At 40.7% G+C, this 19,653-nt stretch overlaps 1 protein-coding gene across 3 annotated transcripts in view; it reads right to left on the reverse strand.

Annotated features, from left to right (window-relative positions):
- Nucleotides 1–2,881: 2,881 nt before the first annotated feature.
- Nucleotides 2,882–19,653, reverse strand: part of ctnna1 (catenin (cadherin-associated protein), alpha 1) — an 89,812-nt gene continuing 73,040 nt past the window's right edge. For 2 of the 3 annotated variants that reach the window (XM_080035614.1, XM_080035613.1), the window contains exons 16-19: nt 17,821–17,926; nt 5,922–6,056; nt 4,681–4,698; nt 2,882–4,497 (exon numbers count right to left, since the gene is read on the reverse strand). In XM_080035614.1, coding sequence (XP_079891740.1) covers nt 4,207–4,497; nt 4,681–4,698; nt 5,922–6,056; nt 17,821–17,926 — 550 coding nt within the window. In that variant the 3' untranslated portion in view covers nt 2,882–4,206. The remainder of the gene's footprint in view (nt 4,498–4,680; nt 4,699–5,921; nt 6,057–17,820; nt 17,927–19,653) is intronic. The other variant, XM_080035615.1, reaches the window with a different exon arrangement.

Consider the following 19,653-nt stretch of genomic DNA (forward strand, 5'->3'; position numbering starts at 1 on the left):
GCTTTACAACTGAACCTGGTCAGGCAGGAGTCTGAGCTGAAAACTGTGAAAATTGCATCAAGATTTCTGGTTTCCCTGACATTATCCTCAGGTAAATACAGTTTAAATATGTCACAGTCAGTAACAGAATATGAGCTAAGTATTTATGAATAAACTCTCTAAACTTGTAACATACAACGTTTTATGTATGTCTCTACAGGTTAAACTGGGGAATGATCTACAACCCAGTGGAGTGAAAAAGCTTTTGTTGTGAAGCCATGCTGTAAATGTACAGTAACGTGGCAGGAAAGGAATGTATCATGTCAAGATCCACTGGAAAGACATTATCTTTTGTAAAAAAAAAATATATAGAAACAATTACAGTCAGAGCTGCAAATTATCTGACACCCTTTCAATATCTAGTAGGTAATGTATCATTTGTATTGTGATCACTCATTTATAATAAAGTTTTACTGTTAAAACATGTATTGTGTTGCTTACTGTCACTGTTTGCTTCGTGTAGTAAAGGATTACTTGAAACTCACATTTTCATAGTCAGGATGTTGGACTAGTTTTCAGACCGATCTACATGCATTGACTTATACGTTTTTTAATTCAACCCTTTATCTCTCTGAAGATGTTTTCTTTGAAACAGTATCATTACATTTTAAAATGACCAAAACCATACTTAAAAATAAAGCAGTTTATTCATAGCCAGTGAAATGGAAATATAAAGTGTACATAATTCAAACAGAAGCAAAGCCATATTGTATGTAACTGTCCAGTTGTTGCTGGTGGGCCCTGAAGAAGACCACCTGTTCCACCCAGTGAACAGTCCTCTGATGGAACAGATAGTGTGACGGTCCTTGTGGGTCAACGCTCCGTCAGGTCACCCAGATAGCTGTAAAACATGGCACATTCAATGTTACATCATGTGTAGCCTACATACATGATACATCTGTAGTTATGGCAAAGCTACAAACTAATGAAAATATATTTTTTCTTCCATTATTAAATAAGATGGGCCACTAATAAGTTCAGTATAGCCCTTGCTCAAGAAGAAACGAGTTCCGAGTGATACTGTGTGCTTTTTGAAATATAATGGACAGGAAACAAACAGCAGCAGAGGCAACTTACAGTAGGCTATTCCTGTCTATTATATGACACTGGAGATGTAATAGGCCTACTGCTGCATGTACCACGACTGCTTGCATAACTACACACTGTCAACAACAAACCAATACTCTTCAGTTTCCAACACACCATACAGTTTCACCGTGTTTTCACACAGGGGCTGTCACGGACAGACTCACAGATCTAACCGTTAGCATAAAAGCTAACGGGCGCTAACGCTAACGCTAACTACTTAACCCAGAGACATTCTCTCGTTTCAGTCGGCGTTGGTTATTATAGGAGGGATAAATTAAAGCACATTACACACATTGAACTCATAAACGGACAGATTTGTTTTTAAATAGGACTACTTACATTTCCAGAGGAGAGATGGTGTCTCTCTGTCTTCCAGGCACAATCTCCTCCACACTCCAGTATAACAGCAGATCACACTAGATTGCCAACCTAGTTGCTGGGCATAGCCAAACAAAAAATGAAGTAAATCCATTCAGCCCCGGTCTGCTTCGAGGCTGGGGTGTGATGGTAGCTTGAGGATGAGCTAACACTGCAGCTTGCTTCTCCTCTGTTGTTGCATGAGCGAGTGGAGGCTCAGCTGTGTGTGATTACCAACGGGGCGTCTTGATTTGCCAATCAACTACCGAGTTTCTGGTAAGCTTTCCCGTGGGAGTATTTATGGTAATGAAAAACGACCGGTTTCGTCACCAGTCTGTGTTTTTTGGAAGAAACCTTCAAATCCCCCTTTTTTCTAAAAAAGCATCCCTGAAGAAACTGACACATTTGTTTTTTTGAAGCTTGTGTGTGCTGGTAGAGACCCCAATAACCTAAAAGGGTGCCCAAACACCTGCAATGTTTTGTTTTTCATAATATGTCCCCTTTAAAATGTTGTACTATTCCTTTAATCTTAATGGATTTACATCCGACCGAAAATACACTAAGATACATTTCCGAGTAATGCAGCGTTCAAGAAGTATTCAAGAAGTGTTGGCTGGAGTCAACAGTGCAGGGTGTGTTTATCTTCTCCCCTACTGCCACAATGTTTCTCTCAATCTACTTTACATTCTTTCTTTGTCGGTTTGTTCAAAGTTTTTCTGGGTTAAAGGTAATTGGGTATAGATGAGGTTGGGTAAAGGGTCCACCAAACCAATTCAATGAAATAAACATCACACTCCTCACAAACCTAGTGAAACTGACCTGAGTGAAGCGAGAGAAGAAAAAGTTGATTTGTCTTTCTCAATGATGACTCAGACCAACTCTGATGTGCCATTACTACACTACTTTGGGAGAAATAGACCATTTATCCCAAATACTCTGTTGCTTCAGATATACTTATCTTCACATTGTGCACTCGGGTGTCCAATAGCATTCTTCGCAGGCTATTGTTTAAAACCCTTTAACAGAAACACTGAGAAATGTGTCTGATGTTACAAGCTGCACCTTTTTTTTTAAAAGAGAAAATAACCAATAACAGTAAAGGAACCCAATTATAGAAGTTACAAGAGTATACTGTATATAGGCCCTCAAGTCAGCATGGCAGACTGTAAAGGAGGTATGTATACATGATGTAATGCCTTCATTAAAAAACAGCAGCAGATTTGCTGTTGTGCTAAACCTCACTTTACCTTTGAGAGGAAAAATGGTTTCTTTAGGGCTCGCATTTTCCAGTGCTAAACGTTGTTATTAAATCATGAATCTGGCACAAGGGCAAAACAAAAGCCGTATGGAGGGTAACATTACTTTAATGTGCAATGCAAAGAACAAAAGCAGAACACTGAATTTAATGGTTTATTAAGGTATAAAGCAGCCACATGAATACAGGAGACATGTGCACTAATGAGTCAGCTCACAAAAACAATCCACATCAAAGTAGTTTGATATCAATCAAGATTCAAAAATCCAAACTCAAATACAGCAAAAGACAAACCGAGTAAAAATGTTCTGGAAAACTTCTAGAAAGATTTAGCATGACATCGACTCTTGATTAGTGTTGAAGCTTAAGGACAAGGAATACAAACAAACAAGAGTTTAGAGTCAGTAAAATCTCCCTTCTCTTGTCTACCTCTAAGTTGTGGAGATAAAAACATATTGATTGCTCAATTTGGACCCATTCTTAGATAGTGGAGGTGTTTGGTCTCATTGACAGTTAATGAAGCTGGTCGGCTTTGGAGAGAACAGACAGACATGCATTGCGTCTCCCACACTCTGACCAGTCAAGGTTTTATTTACAAAGTTTGTACCAGCTTTGCAGCAAAACAAAACGCTGGCAAATCTACTGTCATCCTCGTTTATTTGTTTTTTTTAACATGTTGACACCCTCAACATATGTCTATATTGAGATGTTTAAATGAGAAAAAAAGAATTACGTTAACCAGCCCAAATCTTAAAAAGGTGGGAGGAAATTGCTCATCATTCAGCACTGAAAATAGTGTTTAAGGTCAGTTTAAACTAGTATGAACTGCTTATAGTGGCATAACAAAATATGTATAAAGTTAAAAAAAAAAAATTCTTGCACACAGAAACACATTGACTTTGGTTCCTAAAGAGTTTAACCAACCAAATACTTAGAAATAAATCTTACCAGTTACCCCAGCACATACAAATGAACTACAGTTAAAAATAAGGCAGTTGAGATTTTGCATAGTAGATATTTTTTTGCAGTACAGAAGGTGTTTTGCCTTCATCAAACATTATAGTGGAAAAACACCAGACACCACAGTGTTACTACAAAACTGGTAAGGATACAAAATAATCAAAAGCATCTTGAGAATTAGTTCTGATATCTATGAAATCAACTACCCCTTGCCTCCCATACACCTTGGCAACACATATGGAAACAATGCCTTTGTTCAGTTGATTTCCCTCTAACTGCATGGTCCAGATAAAGAGGCAGTTAATGCTAGTCTTAGAGAGAATGTGAAACTTATGGAATATGAATGAGGCAGTGCGGGAATATAATTGGTCAAACAACGACACGCCATCTATGCAAAGCTGGAACAATTATGATAAAACCTTTCCTTTTTGATAGAATGACATCTATATATATATATAAACTCATTGGTAAATATGTTTGTGTTGTTGGAACACATAGAGGGTTGGCTAGATGCTATCCATGGCTTTGAACTCGCTGAGAGCCTGCACTGGGTTGATGTGCTTCTTGTGGGAGGCTCTCTTGACTTGGTTGGGATGGCCGTCGTCTTGCTTCTCTCTCTTGACCAGGGGCTTCTTGCCGGGAGCCTTCATCTTCCAGGAGATGGCGGGCATGTTGAGGGCCTCCATGTTCTTGCTCTTCTGGTATTTGGTGGAGGCCACGTAGGAGGCCTTGACGGTGGACACCACAGTGTTCATCAGGTTCTTAGCGGCCTGGATCAGGGACATGGCACTGTCCAACTAGAAGAGAAATATGGAGAGAGAGAGGCCAGAGACACGGTTAGACTTGTGGCATGGTGAGAGCAAAGCAGGATTGTTAACTAACATTAGGGATGAGACTGATCCGATCCGATATCGATTTTGGGTCCGATATGGCTGCAATCTACTCATCGGATATCGAACTGACAACTCCAATCCACGTACCGATCCAAATCCAAAAGCCTGTTTAAAAGAAGAAGAAACATATTTTAACTATGAAGATGAAATAATGTGACCATAACTATGTAGTAAAAGCATGTTAAAAAGAAGTTAGTAATTACAAAGTTGAGTTCTGATGCTCAGACCGTTCAAGGCAGTCTTCAATTTTTTGCTCTTTTAAATTAGAATTGCTGTGTTGCCTAAGCATTCCTAACCTTACACATTACATCACCACCACCAAAGACATGTACACTCATTATGATATCGGACGGTATCGGCAGATATCCAGAACCCAGATATTGGAATCGGATCGAACTATACAATAGTGGATCGGTGCATCTGTAGCTAACATCAGATTTGAATCCATGCTCAAGTAAAGGTGAACAATTCTTGTCTTTGCAATGTCTTCCTGTTTTTGTGGTAAGTGGAGGCTCAAAGTGTTTGTGCGGAAGTTATTAACGAGTGTGTCTGCCTTACAATCAGATGTGAGGAATGTGAGAATACTGAAAAAGGTCACACTCATTTAATCTCCACTATCTAATAGCCTCGGAGAAACTTGGTGACACTTGACTGCAAGTGGTGGAGGCATTGGCTCATTTCAGCCCTGCAGAAAAGAGCAGGAGGGAATGCATGCCTTTCTACCACAAAGGTAACCTATTCTTATTTATTTGACTGACAAGCAAGTGGTTAATTAATGCTTCGGAGGGTCTCTAAACTTTGGCTTTGTACAGTGTTATCATAAGTAGTAAAAAAAAAGGTTAGGGAACATTTGGACAACTTTAGACAACTAAGTCAGAAAGGGCCATTATTTCTGTTATCTGTATAATTAATATAAAATATGAGCTGCGACTTACAATGCACACAATCAATCATAACATAATCACAGCCAATGCCATTAAGACCTTATCATTTATTTGGGCATAACAGCAGATAATAAAACTTCAGTTAAGTAGCCAATGCATTCTTTTGATTTAATAATCTTTGTGTCTAGAAATTAAAGGTTCCCTGTGTAGATTTTTATTGTAAACAGACAGTTTTATTTCTCCATTTCTCTGTTTGCTTTAAGCTACAGAAAAAGAAAAAAAATACGCATTTCCTGCGACCCTTTACATCTTTGTGAATATTTGGAAAGGTGCACTGTTCTGCCCTCTCTCTTCCTTTTATTGGCACGTTGCTACTGTGTCCCCCTGCAGTCCTCAAAAACACTTTTAATTTAATAACCTTATTAGCAGCCACACTAAACTCACCCCGGAGACGACCAGCTCTCCTCCCAGGTTCTGCACCTCCGCCTTGACTTTGCTGCAGATGTTGAGCTGATGGCAGTACAAGGCGATCCGCTGCAGGTAGGCCAGCAGGTCCTGTTTGCAGGTAGAGTCTGGGCACTGCGACAGACAAAGACGGCATGGGTCAGCCCATGAGAACATCAATTAGTGTACACAAGCAAACAGGTCTGTGGTTAGAAATATAAGCTGCTTACAGGTTAAAATCATTTATCAATTTGTCTGTCACTTTAGTCATTTTCTGGCACTGCTCAATCTGTAAATTTAAGTAAGACCACAGGTGCAATGATCTCACACTCTATCAAGATGAGTTAAGAAGCGGTGTTGACGGCTAAAGTAGACACCCACATTAGGGACATGCCGAGAGCCAAAAGTGACAAAACGCACGCCCACAACCTGCTAGATTGATAACTGATCCACACAGGGTTAAGCACAATCAAGTCACACAGAATGCTAATTCTGTCGGGACGAAAACACAGCTGTCAATCAATAATGCGTAGGCGATGTGACCGCCTATAATAGATGAATGGTTATTTTAAGTCTATTTGCTTGATTTCTTTTTAAATACAGAGGTTATTTATATTTTTAGAATATGTATTTCTCAATTTAAAACATGACAACAATGAAGCAGCATTGGAAATTCAGAACATTTTGGAAAAAAAGGGGAAACCCTATTCACAATCACCTCAGCTGTCAGTTGTATGGCTTATTGTCACAAAAAAGAAGAAGATTGAAAATAAAATATTCGAGAAATAACGAATCATCACAAAACCCCCCTTGAAAGTGGCAGTATGTGAAGAGCCATACACATGCATCTAATTAGCAATGTGTTCAAGTTGTCTCTTCATTTAACTTTGGTTTTACAGAGAAACTCACTTTCAAAATTCCAATCCCATCCCATTCCTAGTTTTCCAAACCTCCCCCATGCCAGCATAGTAATTAGGCCACAATAGTCTTTCTTAGCTGGTAATCAAGTGAGAGATGTGTAGGTCTCTGACCCTTTACATTAGCATGTAAATCTTAGCAGAATGACCCGAGACACAAATGATATGTCAACCATGATCAGGACAAACCTCTGTCACAGATAATCAGAGAGGCAGTGTTTCACAACAGCTACTTAACTAAGTATGCCTGGGCAAGGCACTGGTGAGTGAGCAAGCCAAGAGAAAATACTGGCTAAAAACAACAGAAAGTATTAGCAGGTCCTTGGCTGTGTGAAGGAGGAGTCCTCTGGCAGCTGTTCATTCTGAGTGCAGGCACAAGGTGAAAGGGAGATAAGCACAGCCAATCTTTTAATTGATGGAATCTCTGCAGGAGAGCGCAGGTGAGGTCATTTCTGAACTGTGCTTGAGTGCTTTTGCATGTGACTGGAAAAAAATGAAGAGGCTTTTTTTCTGGCTATATTTGGGGAGTTTCATTGTTATATGAAATTGCAATTACCACTATTAAAGTGCACTAATACACCAAAGGTGAGGGAATCCCAGATGTATTTTCCCTGTACAAAAGGCTTCTGGACACTTCAAGCAAACTAGGGAGTATTACCTTATTATCTAATCCTGCTGAACAAGAGGGTTGTGTTGTATACAATTTATACTTTAACTGTATCCAATTTGTTTTAGTTCCTGGACTAACACTACACTTGACAAGATTGAACTAATCACAATGAAGTTACCTTTGACAAATATTTTTTACAGTGCTTGAACACATCACAAGCTACCTCAATACAACCTGTGTTCCGAACCAAGGAATCCTAAAAAGAAATAAAAATCACTGCATGTCATTTCCTTTCTATTTGAAGCTGCATTTTTCTATTTGAGATGATATAAACAATGAATGAGCAGTTGGTTTTCTTTTGGAACCAACTTGTTTGCACTCTACATCTTTTCTTTCTAATGATCCCTTCTGAGAAGAGGCTGTCATGTGATGCAAAGGGAGTCCATAGCAGTAATTAAAGGAATACCTTTGCTATTTATATACCCAGGGATACGGTATTAACACCCGACCATACAGAGCAAACTAATATCCAAAGCGTGAGTGCAGCACTCAAATTAATATAATGCACTCAATTCCAGACATACAGCCATGCATGCATGTAAACACCACCCCAGCCAGCACAACTGTGCTCATTCATATGCTGCATACATTATAGTAAAGGCGTGCTAAAGCAGAATAATGACTATACACAGATGCATTTAAATGTATGAACGCATATTTTTAAATGTATACACATGAACACACAGAGAGAGAGAGAGATTGTGTTTGTGTGAGTGAGAGAGAGAGAGAGTGTGAGTGAGTGAAGAGGGAGAGAGAGAGAGTGTGTGAATGAGTGAAGAGGGAGAGAGAGTGTGTGAGTGAGTGAAGAGGGGGAGAGAGAGTGAGTGAGTGAGTGAGTGAGTGAGTGAGTGAGTGAGTGAGTGTGTGTGTGTTCACAGGACACATGTATGCAATAGCAAAGAACCTGGGATGAGGCTGAATGCAGCAGCCATGCTAATGAGGGCTTGGGGAAGTATTCAGACGGCTGAGAGCAGGGCACTGTGAAAGCATCACTTGTGCTCATACTCAGCTCAGCTGCTGGCTTCACTCAGCACTCAGGAAACTCTGCAAGGCTGCTGTGACATGTGAATACAGAAGTTGCACAGAGAAAGAGACAAGAACACCTCAGATTGTTTGTTAACGCAAATAGAAGCATTGTGTGTGAAAAACTCCAGTGGTATTCATCACAAGCTAGTCATTGTTTCAGAAACAGTGGGTAACTCACTTCACTGTGCTGTTAGGTTTCAAAGATTCAAATGCAACAGTTAGAAACTCACAATTCACCGAGAAACGTTAGCTCTCCTCTTTTATACTTAATGGTACCGTCCATCGTTAGAACAAATTGAAAATAATGGGGCATTTACAAAGATAAGCCATAACATCATGGCCACTGACAAGATGAGGTGAACACAATTGATACTCCCGTTACAGTGGGTGGGATGTATTAGGCAGCAAAAGAAAATGGGCTTAAAGATTTGAGCAACATGGACAGAGCCACGTTTTGATGGGTAGACCACTGGGTCATGTCCTAAACTGCGATCATGTGGGATGTCCCCGGTCTGCAGTGGTCAGGACCTACAAAAGTGGACAGCGGAAGGTAAGCCGGTAAACTGGCGTGCGGAATGAAGGCTGCCCCATGTTGTCTAAGCCAATAGAAGAGCTACCGGGTTAAAATAGCTGGAGAGTTAATGCTGGTTCAGACGGAATAAACAGGTCAGAACAACAGGTATCGCAAACGGCACGACCCTGCAGTCATGTTGAAAATCACACTAAGCCTCACTATTTAAACAATTTATTTCCATTTCACAAAACAAAATTTGCTCTAGCGTGAAAAATAAAAAGGGATCATTAGAATTGCACCAGTGAGTTATGCTCTCCTCTCATAGTGACTGCAGTCATCAGAGTATATGACCGTCTTTTTTTTTTTTTTTGTCCCATCTGAGTGCTGCTGCAAAATGTTACTGAGCCTGATGATAAAGCATTTTCTACATGCAGTGTAGCCAGTTATGGACTGGGACAGTTAACCTTGCTTGGTCAGCTACTACTGAGAGCGAGAGCAAAGCACGATGAGGGGCACTTGAGACATCTTGGGAGACATCTCTGGATATCTTTACCAAGTAAATTGCGAAAAGGTGAGCTACCGTCTCTCAAAATGAATCCAGTAGCTCATGCAGAAAAGTCAACAATTACAACTATTACTACAAAAACGACTGTGGCTGTTAACATGAGCATGTGCAGCATCTATCTACAGAAGCATTCCTTTTCCAATCGGGCCAGGGCTAACAAAGTGTACGTGCTTGAGCGTACGTACTGAACAGCACTAAAAAACAGTCAAAAAGAAATTCACTCTAGTATTCAATCGCGCTTGGGCACAGTAGGATCTCCAAATGTGAGTGAGCCCTTAAACAGGAATTTATTTTTTACTTAAAACAATGCAGCCCTCATAACAAGTGAAGCGATTAGGCAATAAGCATGACATACCAGGATGTTGAACAAAGGGATTTCACTGTCCTGTGTGTTGGGTAATGCCCATGATATAAATGATGATCAGGAAGGTCAGGTCTCATCATTGGAAATGCCATTCAGTTTAGCTGAATTCCATTATAGAGAGAAAAGACAGAGGCACATCCACTGAGTTGCTGACGCCCAGCACTGACCTTTCAGGACGCATCACCCAGAGGGAATGCCCATTTCCAATATTTACTGACACAGCAGCATGCTAATGTGCCGTTGCCAGCAACCTGTTGGGGAGTGCAACGGGGCAATGAACAATTGTTTTCTGATAGGTTTTGTTTTTCAGTAACTTTCTCTACCAAGGAAAAATGTATACTACCACTTAGATCTAAGTGAGGTAGTTTTGATTGTTTGGCCTATTGACTTCATTGAATAAACTTTGCCAGTTGCTTTATTCTGTAGACCTAAGCCAGGCTATTGGAGGGACATAGAAAATACAGCTACACAGCTAAAAAGAATAGGTTTTTATTTCCAAAAGTAAACTGATAACTATGCCTCAACCCTATAAATCACCCTGTATCATACCATACTGACAGCCCAATTTGTTGTCCTGCCACAGTTGAAAAGACAAGCTCAAACAAACACAGACTGGCTGTGTGGTGTTGTGGCTCAATTTTTATAGCTCAAAAGGAAAGGGAAAAAAAATCCCAACACCTTAGCCCAGCCAGCTGGTTTCATCATGTGGCTTTACCGTCAGACATACAATATCTACCAGGGGACAGAAAAAATATATAGTCCAACATCTGTGTGTCTGTACAGTATGTCGTAGCAGGCTGCGGATTATTCACTCTGTTTAACCTGCGAAAGGATCTTCAGAACAAGAAGCAACCGGGAAGCCATTTCTGGTTTTACAACTCAAAACTGCTAGGGGGTTACAGTGATGCTATATACGCTACAGTGGCATTGTGAAAAGAAGTGATACTGAGATCCATGGCAACGTTTAAGGAGATATAGGAAATAAAGCACTAGAAAGACCATTCTGTTACTTCGGGGGGAAACTGAAGTAGAATATAGGGCCACGCAAGGATGGAAAATAAACGATTCTAAGCCCTAGTCTGGGTACTTCAAGATGAATACCCTGCAGCATACACACTTTTAAATATATGAAATGGAATTTCAGACTCAGCAATGAATACAATGGTGAAAAATGACTGAAAGGTACAAGTGACGATAGACGAGAGGGCTTCAAACCCCACAGGAAAGTCAATCTGAAAAAAGTCCTGCAGTAAGAAATTGAAGAGGTTTACTGAACAGAGCAGATCCTCTTTTCACCAGAGCTCTGATGAAGTACAGCCTAGTTACGGTGATATGCTTGGCCGTTAATTTGCTGTACATTAGATTGCACACGTCTGGTGCGGATTCTATTTCTGTTGATAGCAAAATATAAATATGCCATGGTATAGCAATATCAATCAAGATCATTTCAAACCCAATGATGATAACCAGATCTCCTCTCCTCACTGCATCTGCTAAAAAGATGCTCCATATTTGCGTGGGGCTGATTCAATCAAACAGCCAATTGGGAATCTTAATGTGACATTGAAGCAGACAGAGTCTGGATATGACAGGAGAAAATGAAGCTGGGGGCGCGCCAACAAGACAGACTCAAGAGGTAACCACAGGGAGTAATTAAATGTCCCTCATCAAATTTTAATGTCCATGGTGCACCTGTCAGTCATGCAAATCACTGTCTTACTTGTAAGCAAAACCGATAACTTAAAACGAATGATAGAGAATACCAAGGTCCATAAAATGGAAAACATTTAAAAAAAAATTATACTTTTTATGTTCAGACTGACTTTTAGTTGACCAAAACCTCCACTCTTGATACCTAACTGCTTTAAGACCTCAGATTTGCAATTTCAGGATGAAAATCACTGACTATGCCTAAAGCTTTTCAAAATTATATAAAGTTTATTACTAAGCAGCCCAGATCATAGCTTTCCACCCTAATGCCTCGTTACCACCAAGCAGAGTGGCTCGGTGCGGCTCAGTCCGCTTATATCGACGTTTCCATTGCCAAAAGTTGGGTAGGGTTCCAAAATAAGTTGCTCCTATTTTCAGTACTCCTCCGTTGGGGTATCAAGCTGTCTGAAAGGGTGGCATAAATATGCTCACAATATGGGGGGAATTAATATAGGAGCGGCTGGTTTGACCAAGCAAAAACGAGAGACGGCTGGCTTGACTGCAGTTGTTCCACGCACGGCCCGATACTTTGACCCATATTCTGGCGGCGGTTATCGCCGTCCATCATAAACCCCGCCTACATAAAGGATAGGGTCGGCCGATATAGCGTAAGCGAGCTGACCCGAGCCGCTCTGCTCGGTGGAAAGGAGGCGTAAGGCATCACGTGCATGTCCACTGGTAAGAACCCAACAACTTAATAACCATCTCAATCAGGTGTACGGCTGTTTCTTTCTATGTTCCATCCAATCATATTCTATTTCAAGGCAAAACTATTTTCATATGGCCTTCAGGGTGAACAAACAAAAATACAATATTAAATTGTCATGGGAAAATCACTCTCAAGACAATCAATTGGGAGTTGATACAATTTCTCAATCAGCAAAAAAGGTGGGCTTTACTTGGTTGGGCTACACTGCAGTTGGCTGAGGGCTGACCCTTGAACTGCTGAGCTGAGAATTTGTGGTGTCTCTGGGTGATTTTGCTTCGCCACTGCAGTAGGTAATTTACAACCCTGTCTGCTGTAAAGCGTCTGGGGCCAGAGCCGGGATTAGACTGTGACCAGCAACAGAGCCCATGGATCACCATAAATCCCCACTGATTGAATGCAAATTGGAAAAGTACACTATGTATGTCAGTATACATCATGAGAATAAAGCTTGCACAACAAACACACACACAGCTTGCAGATGCCCATTCTCTAAATATGCAAGCCTTATTTTATGTGCATGTGTTTGTATGTGTACATGCAAGTGTTTATGTGGTGAGCAGGCAAGCAGCAGAAATTTATGGGCTACATAGGGGCTAACACATTTGCATTATAAATCTCAATTACATAGCATTATTTGTTTACCGGCCTGCTCAGATGGAATTCTCATAAGGTGCCCTGCAGAGGAAGGTCATAAATTCTTAATAAACTGCAGTGCAGACCTTTGTACAGCACTGACCTAAATCCAGCAGCTCATCTCTTTACAACACTGATTTCTTTAAACTTTAATAAGGCTCCATTACACATATTTAACAGCTTGTCAGAAATTCAAAACAAGCCCTCGTCCACCATTACGTCTCTGTTAGCCACAATATGTAAGTACCAAAACACACTATGACAGTCTTGTGAAGGAACATTTGGGTTGAGACGCTGTGCTATCAGTCTGGGACCATCTGCCGATGTGTTTTATATGAGGAGTAAACCCTCATAGGCCCTTCAGGCCAGAGGCACAGAGCACACGTGATTAATATGCCTAGGTTAATGAGCAGTCCCGGCATTGCCTTAGCTCCTCTGACTGTCAGTATGAGTGCATCGTGGAGGTGATTCACTATTGCTGCTCGAGTATGTAGACCATCCCAACATTGCGTGCCTTCGCTGTAAAACGGCCTGTGGCATTTCCCTGCTTTGTTTGAGATATGGCTCTAAAAATAAACTGCCTGTGTAAATAAATATATATATATAAAAAAAAAATGCCACCTGGCAATTATACTGCTAATTAAAAGGCGAAGCACTCTTAATGGATTCATCTCTCAGGAGGGATGTTCCTCGCTCCACACAAATGCACTCCCCGTTCCTTCTATCCCTCCATCATTCCCTTCCATTTACCCCAAGTCAATCCCTGGCTGATGTGTAACGGGTGAGAGTCACCTGGTGTGCTAGTGTTTTGGTTTCTGCTGAGAGGGACAGCTGGATGGGTTCAGAGGGTGCAGGGGTCTCACTCTTGGCAAACAATCTGTTTCAACGGCAAAACCCCTCCATTTATTCATACTTTAAGTGCTTCAAACCCCCCAAATCCCCTAATAGTGTACATACACACAAACATATACTGAAGATAAAGAAACAAGTACTTACAATTGGTTGATGTTGGGAGAATAAAAGTCACCCAAATCTAACACATCAACGGACGTGTGCTGAAGTAGGCATCCACCCACACACATAAGCTCATACACCTGCACAGTTGCCCATCTGTTTTCTTTTGGGGATAATACTGTTTTCATTAAAGTGAGTAAGCAGCTTCTAAAGTAGCAGTGAGGCATAAAAAAGTCACTTTCCAGAACGGCTTATTCCCCATGCAGATGATTCAGATGCAATTAGGTCAGAACAGATCAGACTTTTATTTTGAGATGTACACGGGTTTGTAATATTTTGGATCTGAGGGCATGGTAATACAATGTTACATGTGCAGGGCACTTGGAGGCTGGAAGTTCATTATGTCAAACTATTAAGGGAGGGATCTTTGCTCAAAGCCAAATGCAGATGTTTCCAGTGTTGGCATAATTGAAACCCCTGGTCGAGCACAAGCACGACAGAAGGTACTTGATAAACCTCTTTAATCCCCTTTGATTGTCAACACAAAGTATGAAATCATATTTGATTTATTTCATACGTGTTCGTTTTTGCCAAGACGGTATATGTAGAATATCCTTCAAGTACACGATCAACAGATTGGCTAATAACCAATGCCTAGCATTAAAATGAAGGTTCCGGTGAGTCCTGAAATATTCAGTTTGAATGATCTCATTACCGAGAGGCTTTTTGCTGTTTGAACATTTTGCCAACATATCAGTAGATAAGTCAACAATTCCAGAGTCAAAGAGACTGCCAAATGCCTCCAACGTTATCAAAATTGAAATCTTACAGCAAACAATCTTAAGCCACTGTGTGCCTTTGTGAGCGTGTGTTCTTGGATAGAAATGGAAGAAACACACAGCTGGTCATGATAAACCAGAGAAGGAAGCAATGCCTTTACCGGAGGAGACCTCAATCTGACAACCATGTCTTGTTGCAAACATCACAACTAAACTCTTTCCATGATTTAACTACAAAATGTATACACATTGCAGGCACAGAGGCAGTAAGTCTCTGCTTAAGAGGTGGCACATGAATAAGTCGGGAGATGAATCATGTACAGTGTCTCCCTAAGGTGTGGTACAGTGCAAGTGTTTAAGTGAAATATGAGGCCATGGATAATTGAATGTGTGTTTCCCTATGTCAAGGAGCATAGTCTCTGGGGTAAGGGATAGATGTGGGGGGAGATGATGGAACCAGGAATTGGGGAGTGGGATATGGAAAAATTGAGAGGGAGAGAGAGGGAGGGAGTGTTTGATCCTGAGAGAAATCGGTTAAGACTGGTAAAGGGTGTCTCATGAATAACGCAAATCATAGCGGTTGTTAACATCTGAAGGGCTCTGCTGTGTGAGCCTTTTACTTAGATTTGCTCCTAAATGTGCAAATGAGAAGAAATTAAATATAAAATAAAATGCATTGGTGCAAAAAGAAATTACATGTACTGAACGTTCCTTTGCTTCTATTTTCAGCAGACATGTCTTAAAGTAATACGAGCACAGGATATTCCAAAACGAAAGTTCTCCTGCTATTCTGCGTATCTAAATGTGGTTTATATGCAGAGCTGTTTCAGGTCAGCGTTTAAAAATACAAAGAAGGGGTGTCGAGATTTCAATCAGTGTGAAAGCTTTGCTTCTTTAAATGTTAGTTCCTTCAGCAATACAATAGCTGAGAATGTGCTCAATACTCAACTCTAACACCATGGTTTCAACTTCTGCACCACAGTGAGAACATTCATGAAGTAACCAAACATCTGAGGTAACTCGGTCACCATCACATTGCAGAATGCACCCGTTATTGACGCACCATGATTGCTTGTGTTGGAGTAGGGTTAGTGACACGTCTTCCAGAACATCCATAGCACATACAGTATCTCACAAAAGTGAGTACACCCCTCACATTTCTTCAAATATTTCATTATATCTTTTCATGGGACAACACTGAATAAATGACACTTTGATACAATGTAAAGTAGCGTGTTTACAGCTTATATAACAGTGTAAATTTACTGTCCCCTCAAAATAACTCGACACACAGCCATTAATGTCTAAACTGCCGGTTACAAAAGTGAGTACACCCCTGAGTTAAAATGTCCAAATTGGGCCCAAAGTGTCAATATTTTGTGTGGCCACCATTATTTTCCAGCACTACCTTAACCCTCATGGGCATGGAGTTCACCAGAGCTTCACAGGTTGCCACTGGAATCCTCTTCCACTCATTCATGACAACATCATGGAGCTGGTGGATACTGGAGACCTTGCGCTCCTCCATCTCCTGTTTTAAGAAGCCCCAAAAATGCTCAATAGGGTTTAGGTCTGGGGACATGCTTGGCCAGTCCATAACCTTTACCCTCAGCTTCTTTAGCAAGCCAGTGGTCGTTCGGAGGGGTGTTTGGGGTCATTATCATGTTGCAGTACTGCCCTGCGGCTCAGTTTATGAAGGGAGGGGATCATGTTCTGCTTCAGTATGTCACAGTACATGTTAGCATTCAATGAACTGTAGTTCCCCACTGCTGGCAGCACTCATGCAGGCAGCCCCAGACCATGACACTCCAACCACCATGCTTGACTATAGGCAATACACACTTGTCTTTGTACTCCTCACCTGGTTGCCACCACACACACTTGACACCATCTGAACCAAATAAGTTTATCTTGGTCTCATCAGACCACAGGACATGGTTGCAGTGATCCATGTCCGTAGTCTGCTTGTCTTCAGCAAACTGTTTGTGGGCTTTCTTTTGCATCATCTTTAGAATAGGCTTCCTTCTGGGACGACAGCCATGCAGACCAGTATGATGCAGAGTGTGGCATATGGTCTGAGCATTGACAGGTTGACCCCCAACCCCTTCAAGACCTGCAGCAATGCTGGCAGTATTCATACGTCTATTTTCCAAAGCCAACCTCTTGGTATGACGCTGAAAACGTGCACTCAACCTTCTTAAACTGGGCCACAGGGCAGTATTGCAACATGATAATGACCCTAAACACACCTCCAAGACGACCAATGCCTTGCTAAAGAAGCTCAGGGTAAAGGTTATGGACTGGCCAAGCATGTCTCCAGCCATAAACCCTATTGAGCATCTTTGGGGCTTCTTAAAACGGGAGATGGAGGAGCGCAAGGTCTCTAATATCGACCAACTCTGTGATGTCGTCATGAATGGGTGGAAGAGGATTCCAGTGGGAACCTGTGAAGCTCTGGTGAACTCCATGCCCAAGAGGGTTAAGGTAGTGCTGGAAAATAATGGTGGCCACACAAAGTATTGACACTTTGGGCCCAATTTGGACATTTTTTCTTAGGGTGTACTCACTTTTGTTGCCTTCAGTTTAGACATTAATGGCTGTGTGTCGAGTTATTTTGAGGCGACAGTAAATTTACACTGTTATACAAGCTGTATACTGACTACTTTACATTATATCAAAGTGTCATTTCTTCAGTGTTGTCCCATGGAAAGATATAATGAAATATTTGAAGAAATGTGAGGGGTGTACTCACTTTTGTGAGATACTGTAAGTCACATTGAGAATTCACAATGTTCTCACCTATATATTATTTTATAATAGATATGATGACATCAGTGTTATGTCTCAAAGATTGTGCCCATGACTCACTTGCTTATAAGCATGTGAGTATGTTTCCTTATTTGTCCTTTGTGTTGCTCGTTTGTTGCTAATGTATTGGGCCCTGACAGTGTCAATGTAGCACATTGATACAAATCTAATTTCATATTGGGGTCAATAGCACAGAAGGTCTAGTCTACATGATACCCATTTGGAATGGAAGTAACTCTTAACGACTTACATTGTCAGCGATGGTGCGGCCCAGCTTGTCCATTCTTGATCCCGCCTCTGCAATTTTCTTTGCAGCGCTGATGACATCAGACGTATTCTTCAGCGGCCCTTTCCCTCTGGAGACAGAAATGGGAAAGATCAGTGAGTGTTTCTGATCTACTGCAGCTTCATTCAATATGCAGGAGCAGCAGCTCAGTCATGGAGTGGCAGTTTGTTTTGGAAGGTTTTTCAGACAGAGGCAAGCAAAGATAGATACGCATGACTTGTGGGAATAATACAGTTAAACGTCACAGAAATACATGTGCATACTGATATAAACTACACAAATGCACAACACACAGACACTTTATTGTTCAGTCAGAGCCGAAAAGGTTTTATAACCCATTACATGCATTAGGACATTAGCTATTTTGTATCACTTTTGTCTATCACCTCTTTTAAAAATAGGGTATATAAAAAGTTTTGTCCCGTAGTTCACGCATATAATATACACATTTCTGTTCATTTGCTTTCAAGGAACTGGCAGCATTATCATAGTCAAGAACTTTTAGGAAACCCTAATTTAAAATACCATTATGTTATACACTGTCATAATATACTTTTAATCAAAGCAGAAATTATTAGAACCAGTGTTTGCAATGATTAATTCCGCTTTATAATTTAGCTTAAGTTGTACAAATACGTAAAGGCTATTATATAAACGGTAATTTATTTTATGATGTTTCAAAGTATGATTTTCAATAGTAAAAAAGAAAAAGTTACAGCGTTCAGGGTTCAACATAACTTTTTTTTCCTACTGGCCCGCCGGGCCAGTGGATCCGAGTTTTACTGGCCCCTTGTATATTTTCACTGGCCCTGCACACACTTTTTTTTTCTTCATAATTTAGTGTCAATAATTATAATACCTGTATTAGAAAAATAAATAAAGATAACCAGATCTAAAGGGAATATCTATACTGTAACAGTATAGATATTCCCTTTAGATTTGGTTATTTTTCTTTTAGTTAATTATATGAAATGTTGATATTGCTCATACACATAATATAAAACCAGGCAAACATATTGAATTAGAAGCCTACAACTGAAAGTATGTTGAAAGAGTCGGCCAGTATTTTAAAGTCCAGTAGTTTGAAGGTTGTTTTTATTCTTGAATTTGGGCAGTTTAATGAATAGTTCACCTGCAGAAGTCATGTTCAAACATAAAAAAAAAATAAGAGATGAAGGTCTGATCATTCTTTGTGGTGTGGTAGGCTGTTTTTATTACTTTCTCTATATGCATTAGGGATGTGAATGTGTCGACCGAATGACCGGTTTTCCACTTGCGCTCAAGTTGACTTTAAAAATAGAATAGAAATCCGAAAATCAGTGGGTTATGCCGTTTTTTTAATGGGAGATTTCACCGTGTATGTGAGTTCACGTCTGGTCGTGAGCGCGCTGCAGGAGCAGGGTTCGACATAACGTATGGCCCGGGGCCAGTAAAATCACATGCAGGGCAAGTTGATTGGCCAGTCACTGTCCCGCCCGGGCCAGTGACTGGCCAATCACAGTTCAGTATCTTTTTGTAGACTACATCATGGTTCATTGAAATGCGCGTTCAGAGTCGTAATGAAAGCAGTGTTTATTTAAGACTCAATATAATACCTAATATAAAATATATTTTTTAATGAAAGGCCAGTGGACAACCGATGCGTGGGCGTTTTGAAAGGCAGAGCAACAAGCGGTTGCACTCTCGCTCCGTTGGCAGAGCTGCCTACCGTCCGCCTGCGAGTCGACAAATCAATCGACTTACTCTGCCCCCTTTCTTTCTTCCCACAGCACAGGTTGAGGTGCAGAAAATGATAAC

Source organism: Ammodytes marinus (assembly GCF_949987685.1).
Source record: "Ammodytes marinus genome assembly, chromosome: 10".
NCBI classification, from domain to species: Eukaryota; Metazoa; Chordata; class Actinopteri; order Uranoscopiformes; family Ammodytidae; genus Ammodytes; species Ammodytes marinus.